Source organism: Barbus barbus (assembly GCF_936440315.1).
Source record: "Barbus barbus genome assembly, chromosome: 1".
Classification (NCBI taxonomy): Eukaryota; Metazoa; Chordata; class Actinopteri; order Cypriniformes; family Cyprinidae; genus Barbus; species Barbus barbus.
Window position 1 is genome coordinate 23,380,632 of NC_136729.1, and position 15,605 is coordinate 23,396,236.

At 36.4% G+C, this 15,605-nt stretch overlaps 1 protein-coding gene across 2 annotated transcripts in view; it reads left to right on the forward strand.

Moving 5' to 3' along the window:
- The window catches only part of LOC306851686 (rhophilin-2-like), a 29,571-nt gene extending 14,199 nt beyond the window's left edge, over nucleotides 1–15,372 (forward strand). Inside the window, exons 4-15 of one of the 2 annotated variants that reach the window (XM_079388118.1) lie at nucleotides 1,154–1,229; nucleotides 1,677–1,754; nucleotides 1,899–2,023; nucleotides 2,383–2,549; nucleotides 3,247–3,434; nucleotides 4,097–4,253; nucleotides 4,808–4,927; nucleotides 5,032–5,226; nucleotides 5,889–5,965; nucleotides 8,328–8,474; nucleotides 12,297–12,455; nucleotides 13,619–15,372. In XM_079388118.1, the coding sequence (XP_079244244.1) occupies nucleotides 1,154–1,229; nucleotides 1,677–1,754; nucleotides 1,899–2,023; nucleotides 2,383–2,549; nucleotides 3,247–3,434; nucleotides 4,097–4,253; nucleotides 4,808–4,927; nucleotides 5,032–5,226; nucleotides 5,889–5,965; nucleotides 8,328–8,474; nucleotides 12,297–12,455; nucleotides 13,619–13,861 (1,732 nt within the window). In that variant the 3' untranslated portion in view covers nucleotides 13,862–15,372. The remainder of the gene's footprint in view (nucleotides 1–1,153; nucleotides 1,230–1,676; nucleotides 1,755–1,898; nucleotides 2,024–2,382; nucleotides 2,550–3,246; nucleotides 3,435–4,096; nucleotides 4,254–4,807; nucleotides 4,928–5,031; nucleotides 5,227–5,888; nucleotides 5,966–8,327; nucleotides 8,475–12,296; nucleotides 12,456–13,618) is intronic. The other variant, XM_079388119.1, reaches the window with a different exon arrangement.
- Nucleotides 15,373–15,605: the final 233 nt, after the last annotated feature.

Here is a 15,605-nt window from a genome sequence, read left to right on the forward strand (position 1 = left end):
CAGCCGCAAGCTTACTCCGGTGTGTGTGTGTCAGTAAAAGGACATAACTGCATTCTTTTTTTTTTTTTTTTCAAGCCCCATGCACCCCCCCCCCCCCCATCCCTCTCTATCGGTTTTTGAAACAAACCTGTTTCTCATGGTCTGAAGAGCGCAGAAGAACAAAACCTGTCTTCTATTCTGTCTCATTGCAGTGAATGAATGTTCTCTGCAACTTGATTAGTTTGCGTTCTTGAAGTTCTCATTACATGCAGTAGTGCAGAACATGGCGGCTGTCAGCATGATGTGAAGAGCGATTCAATGCAAACACTTGTTGCTTTCACGCTGGAAACAAGTTTTTCAAACTCCTAGAGAATGAGCTCTCGTATCTAGATCTTCAAGTAATCCGTACCAGAATTTGAACATCCAACATTACTTTGTTAGTTAATGACTTGGTTACACTTTGCAGCAAGGTTAGATTTGTTAACATCAGTTTGTTTTCATGAACTAAGAATGAACAATGTTAATAATGCATCAGTTAATGTCACTTTATACAACTCGCAAATTATGTAAAAGTTGAGTTTGGGGTTTTAAAGGAGACTCTCATGCTCACCAAGGCTGCATTTATTTGATTAAAATACAGTAAAAACAGTAATGCTGTGAAATAACATTATAATTTGAAATGACTTTTCTATTTTAAAATATAATTTATATAATGTACAGCTACACATTCACCTCAAAACATTAGATTCATCTGTGCTGTAGCCGTGCCGACTCACAACCCACGCAATCAAGATAATTCCGCAAGTAACTGCAATTCCAGGTTTTCAAACAGAAATGGCGACAAAGAGGCAAAATTTACGGACTGCAGCTTTAAGGTCCAGTTCTCGCTATTAACTATGACTTTTGCCTCTAAACTCCTGGTTTGCTGCTTATTAATAGTAAGGTAGTTGTTAAATTTAAGTATTGAGTGGGATTGTGGATGCAGAATATGTGCTTTACGAGTGCTAATAAACAACCAATATGTTAATAATAGAGATGTTAATAGTGAGAATTGGTCCCTATACTAAAGTGTTACTGAAGGAACTTAAGTCTTATTCTTTCTTACTGAAATTGTTCTCATCTCATCTTGGTTTTTCTAAATTTAATTTCTAATGTCTTTTTATTGATTTCACAGAGAGACATCCAGCATCCCACTCATCCCTCTGGGACTGAAGGAGACAAAGGATGTGGATTTCTCAGTTGCTGTCAAGGTCAGTTTCTTTCACACCGCCCCCTCAATCAGGCCTTCAGTCAGGTGGCTTTTGAGAGTCTCTAAGCTTTTCGAAAGGAAAATGGAATGTAGGTCACAGCATAATAAACAAGGAAGTTTTTGGAAGTCTACAGTGATGTTTGATATACGCCCCTTATCTTATAAATAAGTGGGTGTTGAGATGTTCGTTGAGACGTGAGGATCAGTCAGATGGGTTTTGGTATGCTTCCAACCTGTAATTTAGTCAAACTGTAATGACATAGCCATGGTGAATCTATGACACTGTGTCATTGTAATGTCTGTTTTCTCACTACAGACGTTTAGCAAAGAGAACAGGCCTGTGAATACATGACTGTCTGGCGTTTTTGTGTTTGCTTTGACAGAGAGAGTGAATGGATATTATTTATTATTATTATTATTATTTTTTTTTTTTATTTTTTTTTTATAGGACTTCATCCTGGAACACTACAGTGAAGATGGCTCAAACTTTCAGGATGAGATTGATGACCTGATGGACCTGAGACAGGTGTGATGTAACATGTTCGATTCTTTTATTTAGGATAAAAATGCATCTGCTAAGAAACAAACTTACAGAAAGCAGGTTCAAATACACAAGGATAACCAGTGAGATCTTTCTTTCTTGAATTTTCTGACTTAAATGTGTTTTTAGGCCTGTCGGACCCCCAGTCGTAATCCTTCTGGTGTAGATTTGCTTGCCAACTACTTCAGTCAGCTTTCCCTCTTAGAGACTCGATTCTTCTCTCCTACACGCCAGATTGGCATTTTCTTTACATGGTAGGTTGCATCTCACCCACACCAGCAGTACTGACATTATACACCACTGTATCAGCTGTAAACATCACAACTCGGAGGAAACACACAACTGGTCTGACTGGGTTGTCAGGCTGCCATTGTTGTTTCTGTTTATACATCAGCTTTTTCATTCATTTATACCATAGCGACAAAAGGAGATAAGAGGATAAATAAAGAAGAAATGTCATCATAAAAAAGCAAATTAAAATGGAGAGAAGTAACTGAATTACTAATAAAGCTACAGTATGCACTTCAGCATTGCAAATGTAATCAAAGTAAAAATAAGATAACCTGTGGTTTTGCCAGTGTGAGTCTTAACAAATTGTTTTGTGCCTATGCAGGTATGACTCTTTTACCGGTGTTCCTGTGTGCCAGCAGAACATCTCTCTGGAGAAAGCCAGCATACTCTTCAACATGGCAGCTCTATACTCCCAGATTGGAACCCGAGCCGACAGACAGACACAAGCTGGACTCGAGGACGCCATCACTGCTTTCCAGAAATCTGCAGGTGAGAGGTTTTAAGTAGATGCACTTGACCAGTAAAAATGCACATAACCAGCTTAGAACGTCAGTAATGTGGTACAGATTTAGATAAATTTGCAAGAAGGTAAGGAAAGTATCCAGAACTGGCTATGATGAACTCCTGCATCATGACGAACAGACTGTGTATTCGGGTTCTGGTTGTGTTTCAAGGTGGAGTGAACATGATGTAATTCTTCCCCCTCAACAGCAGATCTGTCAAAGGCTCATGGGAACTCGGTGTCAGTTTTTAACCTCCTTAAAAAAACAGCAGAGAGATTTGGCTGGCTTTCTTAAGCTATCAAAACAGCCAACCCTGCATTCTTTCATCACATCGAATGTTTTGTTTATCTCCACTGGAAAGAAGGACCAAATATAATCTCTCTCTCTCTCTCTATCCTTTTGTTGTTGTGATTATGACAAAGATTGATTGACACATTGTCCTACAAGTCCTTTTTTTTATCTCTAAGATGTGTTTGCTGGAGTATTAAAAGGAGGAAATGGCAGTGCTTTTTACATATGCCAAATAATGTTGGGAAGCATAAATTATCTAGAATTTTCCGTTTAAATTTCTGTTTAATTTACACTCTTCTGAAGTTGAAGGCAAATATAAGGGGACTGATGCATGCTCTAAATTCTGTCTAATTCTGTCTGTTTGATTTTTGTTTGTGTATGTTCTGCTGCAGGTGTGCTGCACTACCTGAAGGAGACATTTACACACACTCCCAGTTATGATATGAGTCCTGCTATGCTGAGCATATTGATCCGGCTGATGTTAGCACAGGCGCAGGAGTGTTGGTTTGAGCAGATTACTCTTCCAGGAATCCGAAATGAGTTCTTCAGCCTGCTCAGAATTGCCCAAGAGGCTGCCAAGGTATTAAAAAAAAAATCAGTGATATTACAGTAATTAGTTATTATTAGTTAAGCAAGGATGTATTAAATTGATCATGAGGGACCGTAAAGACTATTTCAAATTTTTTTGTTTTGTTTTAAACTTTGTTCATAAAGGATCCTTGAAAAGATGCATCACAATTTCCACATACAGCACAACTATTTTCAACGTGTAGTATTTATAATAACATTTATAAAAATAAAATGTTTCACCAAATCGGCATCTTAGAATGATTTCTGAAAGGATCATGTGACATTGAAGACTGGAGTAATGACTTTGATTCAGCTAAAACCTTTGACATCTCTTAAAATGCATTATAAAATATATGAAAATACAAAACAGCTACTGTTCATTTTAATATTTCACTTGGTGAGCATTTAAAGACTTTTCAAAAACATTTAAAATTCTTACTAACAACTATTGTTCAAAAAAAAAAAAAAAATCAAACAATTTGCTTTTTTTTTTTTTTTTTGTATGTTCTTTCTTTTGTAATTCGAGCTGGGATGTCTGTGTAAGGGGACATTTTTACATATAAATACATGACCTGTTGATCCTATCAGTATGCGGGTCTGTTTCAAAGCCTACTGTTACGCCTCTGTCCGGCGTGCTTGTGACATTTACCCCTCTCTCCTTTCTGTTCTCAGGTGGGGGAGACCTACAATGAAGTTCACCAGTCCATGATCCAGACCCCCATTAAAAACAACGTGCCCTTTTTCTGGACCACCATGTCTGAGCTGAAGACCAATCACTACAACTCTCTTGCCCATTACTTTGTCTCTACCGCTCTGCTGGACCACCAGTGTAAGTCAAGCACCCAATCACAGCTCTTGGCCATCTCCCATTGGCTGGCAACCCACTGGAACCTTTAAAAGGTTACCTTTGTGTCTCATTCATAGAAATTGTTTCCTTTTCCTTGGGAGAGTTAAGGATTCAGGTATCAGTGCTTTAATGGACTTTTATTCTGAGGTGTTTTTTTTTTTTTTTTAAGGATGTAAATAGGGAGGCAGAAGAAAGGCAGAGATGGTTTAGTATCTCAGGCTGCGTTTGACAGTGTTCTGATAGACTATGCCAGAACAAATGGGATTATGTGACATTCTTGTTATTCAAGCAGTCACTCCCCCATCCCCTCTTTCTCTCTTCTGTTTTTTTTTGTCTCCGTGACAGACCGTTTTAGCTGTTAAGGAGTTAATTTGGACTCAACAGACCAAGTAAATACACAATGGGTTGTGTAAATGCCATAACATTTAACTTGGCCTCTGTGAGATGAAATTTACAGAAATGTACTTGTTTCCTGTTTTGAGCAAAAACAATGCAGTATTTAAATATTGGTGATTTTAATGTGTCTGTATGTGTAGTGATGCCCAGTGATGATGAGGACAAGCAAGAGAAGGCTCTGTCACAAATATATGATGCCATGCCAGAGGGACGTTCTCCTGTTGACATCCTGAAGGATAAGGAGGAGAGAAGGCGGATAGGTGAGAGGCTTCTACATACAGACCTGTCAGGCCACAGAGAGTGTAAATGATTTGGATATTCCACTTAAGCACACCAAACTAATGTTTTCTGTCTGTTTGTTTAGGTAAAGCTCATCTGCAGCGCTCCATCATGGGACACGAAGAGGCCGTCCGCACACATTCTCGCTGTCGACACCTGCAAAAACTGGACATCCTGAGTGACATCCTACAGGCTGGCCTCAAACGCTCTCTTACTAAGTTTGAACAAAATGACAAGGAAGAAGAGTTCACAGACTACATGCTTGCACCAGATATCATCTGTAAGTCAGAGATAGACAACTGTTATTAATGGTCACACTAGAACTTCTACTTTTTTCATAATTCAAAATGTAAAAATATGCAGTCTACTTCACTACAGCGCTGCTGGTTTAAAATTTGTGTTCTTTTAATTCAGCTAAGAGTCATGCCTTCATGATGATACAAATTCTGAGGGCAGAGTTCCTTAAACTTGAACCTTGGAACACGGTGCAATTTGTATGAGCTTGTGTTTCCTGTCTCTCACATTTGCATGACTATGAATGGAAGTCAATGGAGCGAAAAGTGTAGTGTGTCAGAAATGCATGCAAGCATAACTCATTTGTATCATAAACACTAATGCATTCGGATATGTCCTGGCACATTTGATGCATGTTATTTACTGGTATAAACACAAATTGTCTCGCCTGATCATGTGATTGGACTATTGTAGATTTATGTTATTGACTTATTATGTAGAAAGTTCTGTTATAGTTTTTTTTGTTGGTTTAAATCTAAAGAGTAACCTATATGCAGTAGTGAGCATCACAGTTTAAACTCTGCGATTTGGTCTAAATGAGGTTCTCCGAACAGAACCTGCATCTTATCGTAGAGAACCACAGTGGTTATGTAAGGTCAGTTGACAGAGTAAACATGCAGTAACCCTGTCTTCCTCCTCCTCTGTTAGCTAAAACAGAAAAGAAAGCTGAGATGGAGATTCCAGCTGCCACCAAGGTGAAAGTCAAAGACCTATTCCAGCGGCTGGTATGTGGGATACTAATTTTACTCAAGACATTTCAGGCTCCTTTCACAGCACAGGAATGCTCTTGCAAATTTGCAGATTTCTTAGTACACAGAATAGTTTTGCATAACATCTAAGTATTCTGTGAGCATGTGTGCTGTTGAACAGACCCATGTTGATTGATCTGTACACACTGGCCAAACCATCCAAGGTTCCGGTTTCATTTGTAAAACCAAAATACTGCAAGCAGTTGGGGATGGCACGGAGTTGTAATTTTTAATTGTTGGGAAATCTGTTTGGTCAGTGTGTAGAGATTTATACTCCTTTTACAATACTAAAATTAATAACCCTGGTTTGAACATAAATTTCAAAGTGGTATGACATCCTATTACTATAACTTTCTAAAACTCAAATCAACCATGTCATCACTATTACCTAACTCATACTTCGTGTTAGGGGTTTGAACAAACTCCTAACATTTAAGTATTTAACATTGGCACAACGTTCATTATTTGTCCTCATACAAATACCTCTTGAAAAGCTTGTTGAGGGGAGGTGTGCTGTTATATTTTTAAATGTTTTTTAAACTTGATTTCTCCTAAAAACATTTTTATGAGAAATGCAAGTTTATAGGATGGTTACATGTATGTAAAGAGTGTAAAATTATTTTGTATTACTGTAGAATAAGCTCTGCGACCAGCAAATGTTTCAAATTTTTGTTTTGATTTTTCAAGATAATCTTCACAAGTGAACACAACTTTTACAAGTTTTGAAGCCTAAATACAATCCGCTAAAGTAAAAGGCTAAATAAACTATACCATGGTCTCATGACTTAAACATCAACATCGCTAAGCTTCTGAAGACTTTAAATTGTTCTTTAAAATCTACAAGATAGAAAGTTTGGTTTAGAATAACACAATGAGGCTGTAAAAGCGAATTAGTGAGTAGATGACCTTTCCTGTTCAGCATGATGACATTTAATGTACCCAACATCCTGTAGCTACTTGTTAGAAACCACATTTTTCAAGAAATGTAAATGCTTTAAAAAGATCACGGGAGGCATATTACTGATGTATTTTATGTTATATAGTAAAATGTGAAAATATCTAAAACCTTATTTTAGACATTTAACTAAAACCCTCATCCAAAAACCTTTTTAACTACAGGACCACTAGTGTCATGTCATTGACTCATTTGTCTTTATTTTTGGTTTGATTTCATCTGCAGTAAATTGTGTAAAATTAAAAAAAAAACAAGAATCATTTTGACTCTGTGCTAGAGTCTTAGAATTGTAAATCTGGTGTACAGGAACATTCGAGAACCACATTGACGTATATATTCCGTTCCCTCCAGCAGTGCAGGCAGAGTAATTCAGGTGAAGGAGGCAGAGTTTATCATGTGGTTAGTTTTATGGAAGCGTATGTTTGAGTTTTAGCGCCTTCAGATGTCGGAGTAACCTTCAGAGAGTTCAAAGAACCACTGCTGTGATCCTGTAGCAGTTCCCATGGGCACTTTAAATGACCCATCACTTGAAATTACATTTCCTTAATACACCGGGAGTTCAGTTTTACATGTAAGATTTGCAAGTCCTTAATCATGTTGAGTGGCCTTTCTGAGGCAGAGGTCAACCATATGCTGCATACACCTTAAACTAGTGCTTCTGAAGCTTATTGACTTTAAAGGGATAGTTCACCCAAAAATCAACATTTTGTCATCATTTACTCACTCTCATGTGGTTCCAAACCTGTATGAGTTTCTTTATTCTCTTGAACACAAAAGAAGAAATTTTGAAGAATGTTGGTAATCAAACAGTTGATGATTCCTATTGACTTGCATATATTTCTTTACCTAATGGGGACCAACAACTGTTTGGTTCTTCAAAATACCTTATTTTGTGTTCAACATGAGAGAGAAATTTCTACAGGTTTGGAAAGACATGAGGGTGAGTAATTGTTGATGACTATTTTAGTTTTTGAGTGAACTATTTCTTTAAGGCCCCCTTTGTCTGAGACAGTGGTTGAAGGGCCTCCTGTCTATTCTGATGTACCTCTAGCTAAATTTAGATTGTATTCCTGGCCCCCTGGAAGTTTGCATGGCCCAATAGTGGGCCCCGGGACCTGAGGTTGAGAACCACAGGCTTAAACTCTTCAACCTTAACATCACCTCAGATGGCGGTGCTTTTCATGATGATATTAAATAAACTTTCTGCACCATATGAGCAAGGCTATTCGCATATACTGCGTGAAGTCAGCGTGCCAGTAAGCCAAATGTTTGGATGTTGAGCAGGAGCCAAGGACGACCAGGGTGGCAAGTTAAAAACACCCTGTGTGTCTTTGAATTTGATGAGTTGCTATAGTGATTTGGTGTTGTATTTGTGTTGTGTAGGGGCCTTTGTCAGTGTTCTCAGCAAAACAGAGATGGTCAGCCCCGCGAACCATCAGACTGAGACTGCAGGACAGAGACCTCGGATTCACTCTGAAGGGAGATGTACCCGTTCAGATACAGTCATTGGATCCCTTTTGTGCCGCAGCGGTGAGTGTTTACACAGACACAAACACCAATAATGTAGGCCCCCATGATTTCCACGATGCAGAAGACGTGGACAGATTCACAGAATCCAGTCCTAAAAACAGAATTTACTGTATAACACGGAATATGACAGAATTTGCCAAATTTCGGATCGATAAATCAAGAGTAGATCAGTACACTGAAATGAAAACTCAATATGGACTAGTGTCTGTGAATATTAAGCAGTGGTGGAGGTAATGAATTACAACTACTCGCGTTACTGTAAGTAGTTTTTTTCGAGTACTCGTGCTATTTTGAGTATATTTTTAAAGCTGTATTTTTAATTGTACTTAAGTATAAATTAAGCAAAAAAATCTACTTTGTTACATTTAAATCATAGTTCTTTACGGAGTACGCCCAATTTGAATTGATATTCAAACCTGTGACAGCATTTCATTTAAGATATCCGATCGTAAACGGACCAATAAAAGCCCTGACAGCTGAACTGGGAAAAAAGAGCTGATCGGACGGTGAGGGAGCTCAGCGTAACTTATGGACTCAAAGTTTGGAGAAACAAACTACATGGTAGTGTTATCATAAATATCTATATTTTGACACCGATACTGAAATATCTGACGCGGTTCCATTACTCATTTTCTGCAGTATCTACCGTATATATAGCCTGCCAAACACTAATACAATCTGCGTCTCGCTCTCTCCTCTTCGTGAGTTTGACACGCATCTGCCTCTGAATCTGCATATCCGTGCTTGATTGCAGGTGTTCCGCATAATTTGAATCATTCCTGCGCAAATGTGGCGAGCGCTTTATTGTAACATGAGAACACAGTCATGTAATCGCAGAAAACTGGATGCGAGCTCTCAAATAGGCCTAACTTATACAAATGAACTGCCTGTCCTCTCAGACTGTGTGCTGTCGCGATCTCTCGCGACTTTCTCTTATAGTAGAAATTATTTATCTTTGCTCCTAGATTAAACTTTGTCAAAAGTTATCATTCAGAATAGATCCATGCCTGACCGATGAAAATGCTACTGGAAATTTTATTGACTAAGTGTAATGCACCAGAAAGTCTTTCAATGTGAAAGATGGAACTTTAATTTCTTTACAATGTAAGTTTATGCTAGAAATGTTTCAGAATGGGATATTTGTATGATTTGTACATTATAAATATCCTAGTCTAACTGCATCACTACATTGAACAGACATTGCAGGTCAAAGCCATCTGATGTTCCATATATCTAAATGCATAACATATGGCTCTTAAATCACTGCTTATAAAAATTCGTATTTCGAATACCTCAACTGAATTGAGGTAATTGGTTTTGGAATTTTATTACTGACTGTGTACTTGGCCTTTTTTGTAAATTCAGTTCAGTTTGAAATCAAATTTGAAATCAAGCTTCTTTGCTGTAAGCTTTTGCAACAGTTACCCTATTTTAAAGACACAAATACACAGAATGAGCAAATGTTTAAGATTGAGGTTTTTGTAATGTAATCATACATCATCTAAAAAAGACATGTTCACTTTATAAGATTTGGATTAAACCACTCAAAGCTTGAAATAATGTTTGCCTTGAAAAAATGGATGGACAAAATAATTTGAAATATTAAAGTATCTATATGGCAATATACAGTATGTAGTAGTTTTGCCAATGGTATTGAAAATGATTGAAGTTATGAAATCAAAAATGACCCTACTTATTTTTATAGTGCACATGACTAGTCTTGTGTTGAATAATTAAACCGTGCAAGTCAATACACCGGGAAAAAAAATAGTCTGCTGTCGTAATATTTAATCATAAACTGAAAATTAGCTTCTGCTCTGGAATGGCGTTCTCGCTCTGATGACATCAGTTTGAAGGCTTGGGGAGAATCTTCTTAAGTCAAGTCATGACGTAAGGACTGCAGTTTCCGGGTCCATGTCTCTACTCCTTTCATTTGAGAATACTATCTCAGCAGCCATTTATGAGCACTATTTAATTAATATTACATATTTAAGCTAAGCATTTAAAAATCTGCTGTGCACACTACAGTCTCCTTGCTCACAGTGTCTAATATTTTAGCTGAATCACTGTCTGGCCATCTGGGTTCTCAGTATGGAGATAAAGGTTATGGTTATAATTTTTCAGTATTACATGACATCGTGGGTGTATATTAGCACAGTTTGTTGTTTTGTTGGGGCATCTGGCAGAGCGTTAGGACCTGGAGGCGAAGATATGAATTTTTTTTGGGGTAATCCATTAAATATTGCTGCTAAAAAGTAACTAGTAGTTTTTGAGACGAGTAATTTGTACTTTTAAGTACCGTTTTGACAGTACTTTTATGTGTAATTGAGTATTATTTCAGCAATGTAACAGTACTTGTACTTAAGTACAAATGTTCAGTACTCTTTCCACCACTGATATTAAGCTGCAAAAATAGCATTTAAATATGAATCCTGCATGTTCTGTGTGTCTCTGTGTGAATGAATGGCACAGACGTGCGGTTTTGTTCGCGCTACACGTGTTAAAGTGATGCGTGATGCTCACTGTGTTTTCAGCCTCTGCCGCTTCAATTTATGTTTGTGTTCATGTACTCATAGTCTCGAGACCCGCTCTGAGAGTCACTTCATAAGCATTTTACCATTTTATTTTGAGTAAAGCCATCTTCATATCATATACAAACAGAAACCTAAAGGTCTTCACAACAAGCTATCAAAATAAAAGTCCCGTTTAACTTGAAGAAACCGTGACAGAAATATTAAAGTAGTAGTACTACTACTACTTATAATAAAATAAAACATTTATTTTTAAAGGAATATTAAAGAATTATTTACCAGACTTTATTTAGCAGAAAAATGTAAATACACAACACAGTATTTCTGGCAATAAAAAATATTTTTTTTTTATAAAATCAAATAAATAGAGATGCTTTTGATTTATTAATATTTAATGAGACCATCAAGATGAATGGAAAACAGAATTTAGTAAAAAATAAAACTGAATTTGAGAACAAAAACATTTCATAGAGCTTTAAATATTTTAATATTTAATTAACTTTTAATAAATTGCTGTTTAATATTGTAGGTTTCGGAATTGCAATTAATTCTACACTATTTTTAAATAGAATTTAATTTAACCATTAAAGCAGAGTCTAGAAAAATGCAACTGAAAAAAACAAACAGAATCCTGAAAAAAATGAATTGGGGAAAAATAAAACCGATCTCATATGGCCATAATAATGTTAGTTCACATAAAAATAAAAATTTGTTACTCTTATGTTGTGCAAAACCCAATTTTTATTTTTTTTTTGTCTTTGTGGAACACAAGCTATTTTGAAGAACGGTTTTGTCCTTGTGTAAACATTTTCCATATTTCCCTCCCCCTCTGTTTTATTGCAAATAATTAATACTGTGTTGTCTTCATGAGAACAACAAATAACTGTCATGACATTTTATCAGAAGTGATGATGACTTTGTTTCAATTTATCTCCCTTGCATACGTGTAAATGTCCCTGAACCTGAGGGCAGAAGGTTTAATCTTTGACAACAGCAATTGAATGAAAACGAAGCACACACATTTATCCACACCCACTGCACCTGTTTTTGATCATGTGAGTCTCAAGCTGTCTCAAGCAGCTGTGTGTCTCCCACAAATAACCCTTCATTTTTGTTGGAGCACATGAGCAAGTCCTCGCGGAGCTGATCTCTATGGTAACCGCAGTGTGGTCGAGCCGATAAACTCGTACCATAAATATCTGAAGTGGCAAAGCGCCACTCTTGCAGGGCGTGATTTACTTCTCTGACCTTTTTTTGTTTCTTTTTCTCTCCACTATCTCTTCATCACCAGGCTGAAGGGGTGAAAGAAGGAGATTACCTTGTTGCTGTGGGTGACACAGAGTGTAAATGGCTGGGAGTGAGTGATGTTATGAAGCTTTTAAAGGATGTGGATGAGGAGGGCGTCAACATCAGAGTGGTCAGCATGTTGGACAGCAGCAGCCAACCAATGGTAACTCCATTTGTTTCTGGGTTTTCTTTGCCTTCCATTCTCTGATTGAGGAATTATTTTTAAATATTCCACTGAAGAAATACATGTAATTAGGTTAATTTAGATAAACTAATATTAAGAGTATAGTTACTAATTTGTATGCTCACACTACTGTTTTTTTTTAGTTTTGTTTGTTAAAAGAAGTTAATACTTTAATTCAGGAAGGATGCATTAAAATGATAAACGCTGTCTTTTTTCTTTGAACTTTATTCATCGAAGAAGCCTGAGAAATGTATCACGGTTTCCACAAAAAAAAAAAATTAACTAAAAACCAAGCAGCACAAATGTTTTCAACTTTGATAATTTTTTTTTTGTTAATCAGGATAATAGAATGATTTCTGAAGGATCATGTGACTCTGAAGGCTGCTGAAAATTCAGATTTGCCATCACAGGAATAAATTAAATTGTAAAATTACTGTTTTTTTTGTTGTTGTTTTTTTTAAATCAAATAAGTGCTGCCTTGGTAAGCATAAGAGACTGCTTTTAAAAAATATTAAACTCTTACCAAGAATTAGTTCACAGTCTTTAATCACAAAATAAAAAAACATTAATATCATCACAATATTCACGATGTATGTCCCTGTGAAATCAATTAAATTCTTTATATACATTCGATTGTATCCAGCATTACTGATTATAACTGACTTCCTTTTCCCCAGTGAACACCCCTCATAAGCTGTTTTTGACAAGGTTGTAAGATCCGTATCTTCCGTGTGAAATTGCTTTTTCGCATTTAAGTGTTTTGCTGTTGTTGTTGCTTTTTTTGGTGAATATTTGTGAGTTGATAGACTGTGTGTAATCAGGCAAATAAAACCACAGTAGAACCGAAAGCTTGATAGACTCAAGATTAACTCATAATTGGATTACATTCTCATTAAATCAACAAAACAGCTCACCTAATGTGTCCAGGTTTTTGTCACAGTGTAACTGAAACCCTTACAAGTTCACACATAATTTTAGTCATTGTGATCTTAAGTTTGCTGTAGATAGAGCAGAGTTTGTGTATTAATTCTTTGCTTAAGGAAAACTATATTAGTGTGGAAATGTCAGGTTAGTGAGTATTTAATTTGAGAATTCAGATCAAGTATTGCTAAGAGTTTAATCATCTCTTTGTATCTCTACAGCCCACCAAGAGCGCTACATACGGCGGTCTGCCGAAGACCTACTCCATGATCTGCCTGGCACATGATGAGGATGATAAGAAGTCTCGCAAGGTAGCAAAAAAACCATCATTCCTCAGCTGGGGTCTTAAGAACAAGCAGAAGAGTGGTAGTACACTGAGTCTCCCCAATGCAGATTGCAATGGACCCTGGAACAGACCCTGCCCTACCTATCCCAGCTCATATAATGAAAGCGGCCTCTACTAAACACACAAAACTGGATTTATATGTACGCTGCTGGTGTAACAACACACTGTCACAAGAAAAGAGAGAGGGATTTTTAGAAAGATTGAAATTAATTACGGATGAAAATGTACATTTTGCACAGAACAGGTGTAAGCTAAACTTTTTTGTCATTAGTTTGGTTGTCTAGAAAATCTCACCAATAAATGAAAGGAGAAAATGTGTTTTAACGAATCGGTAGATAAAAACACAGTGTATGCTGCTCAGAGTATATTTATTATTATTTGTTCGTTTTATCCTTGTATTGAATGGTTAAATGGTGTGATGAAGGATTGTTTTTTTTTTTTCTTGTTATTTTTATTTATTTTTTTTTGTGGAAACTTCCACTAATTGGTGGCACAGACAGGCATCCTCCTCAATGCCTGTAGCTGACATACAGACCAATACAACAGGGTTCTGTGATATTACATCTTTGCAATGGAATTCTGTCAATCACTGTAGTAAAATAACAAAATGTAGGAGAGGACAGTGAATAGCTTTTGCCCCAGGTATGTCTATACAAACGGTAATATTGTTTTGTGTAACTCAAGTATTTACATACACTGAAGGGAAATACCATGATAGGACTCTATAGTTGTGGACAGCCTAAAGGTATTGCCAAAGTCAAGCAAGAAGGAAAGAAAATATAGCAGTGAATACAAATGGCATGCTTTATTTAACCTTTGTTCCATGTGTTTTACCTAGCACTTCTTCAGTGTTGGAATATTTCTATAATCTACAAAGTAGATTTTTATACACATTTGATAATCAAATAATTTATGCAAAATAAAGAGAAAAATCTATATAAACATGTATTCATTTTAAGTATTAGAAGTATTTAGTTTTGTATTGTGAAACCTGTTGTATATAATCATGGGTTGTTTTTGGCTTCATATTTCTTTCTGTTACTTGGTGTATATTCTCTTTTATATTGTATAGCTCAAAAAGTACAGATGGCAAGGTTTTTTTCCATATATCTTTCTGACAATATTTAACTTTTCATTTGCTTGTAGAAAACACTGCCTCTCAGAAGCCTTTAAAATGCCTTCCCACAGTCTACACTGACACAAGCTTATTTAACTGTGGATCTCCGCTCCTTGCTTGTAAATATTTTATTATTGTCAATGAATGTATCTTATCCATTTATGTTTCTGCAAGTGCCACATTCAGAATTATAACGGCAAACACTGTTCCGAGAGAATGTTGACATTGCAAGGTTACATATTAATGATTCTTTGAAAAAGTTGGTTCACCGTGCTTTTCTTTGGGGTGGGAACAGAATCGGCATCAGTGCTCTAAATTCTAATTTTGTTACAAAAGGTAAAGCAGATTTCTAGCTTATTTGCTTTTGTGTCGACACTTTATGTGGATTACCATTGTGATATGTATGGACTGTGATGTCTGTCTGAAATGTATATTGTTGCCTACTTTTGTTGTATATGTAAATCTTGATCTAAATAAAATAAGGGGTCAAAGCAGTGGCTGTTTTTAGTGTTTAAGTGGGTATTGTGGTTATTCACGGTGTAATCTTCCCAACCATGCCAGTTCTGGTTAAAAGTAACGTTAAGTAAGCCAAGTGGTTATATTTTAACACTGGTCGTGCATGAATAAGCTGATAATCTCCATTTTGCCCTATTTTCTCCTCTTTCCAAATTAAGGTTTTGTTTTGTTTTGTTTTGCCAGAAATCTGACACTATAAATGCTGCAGGGTATTTTAAAACTGTGTAGC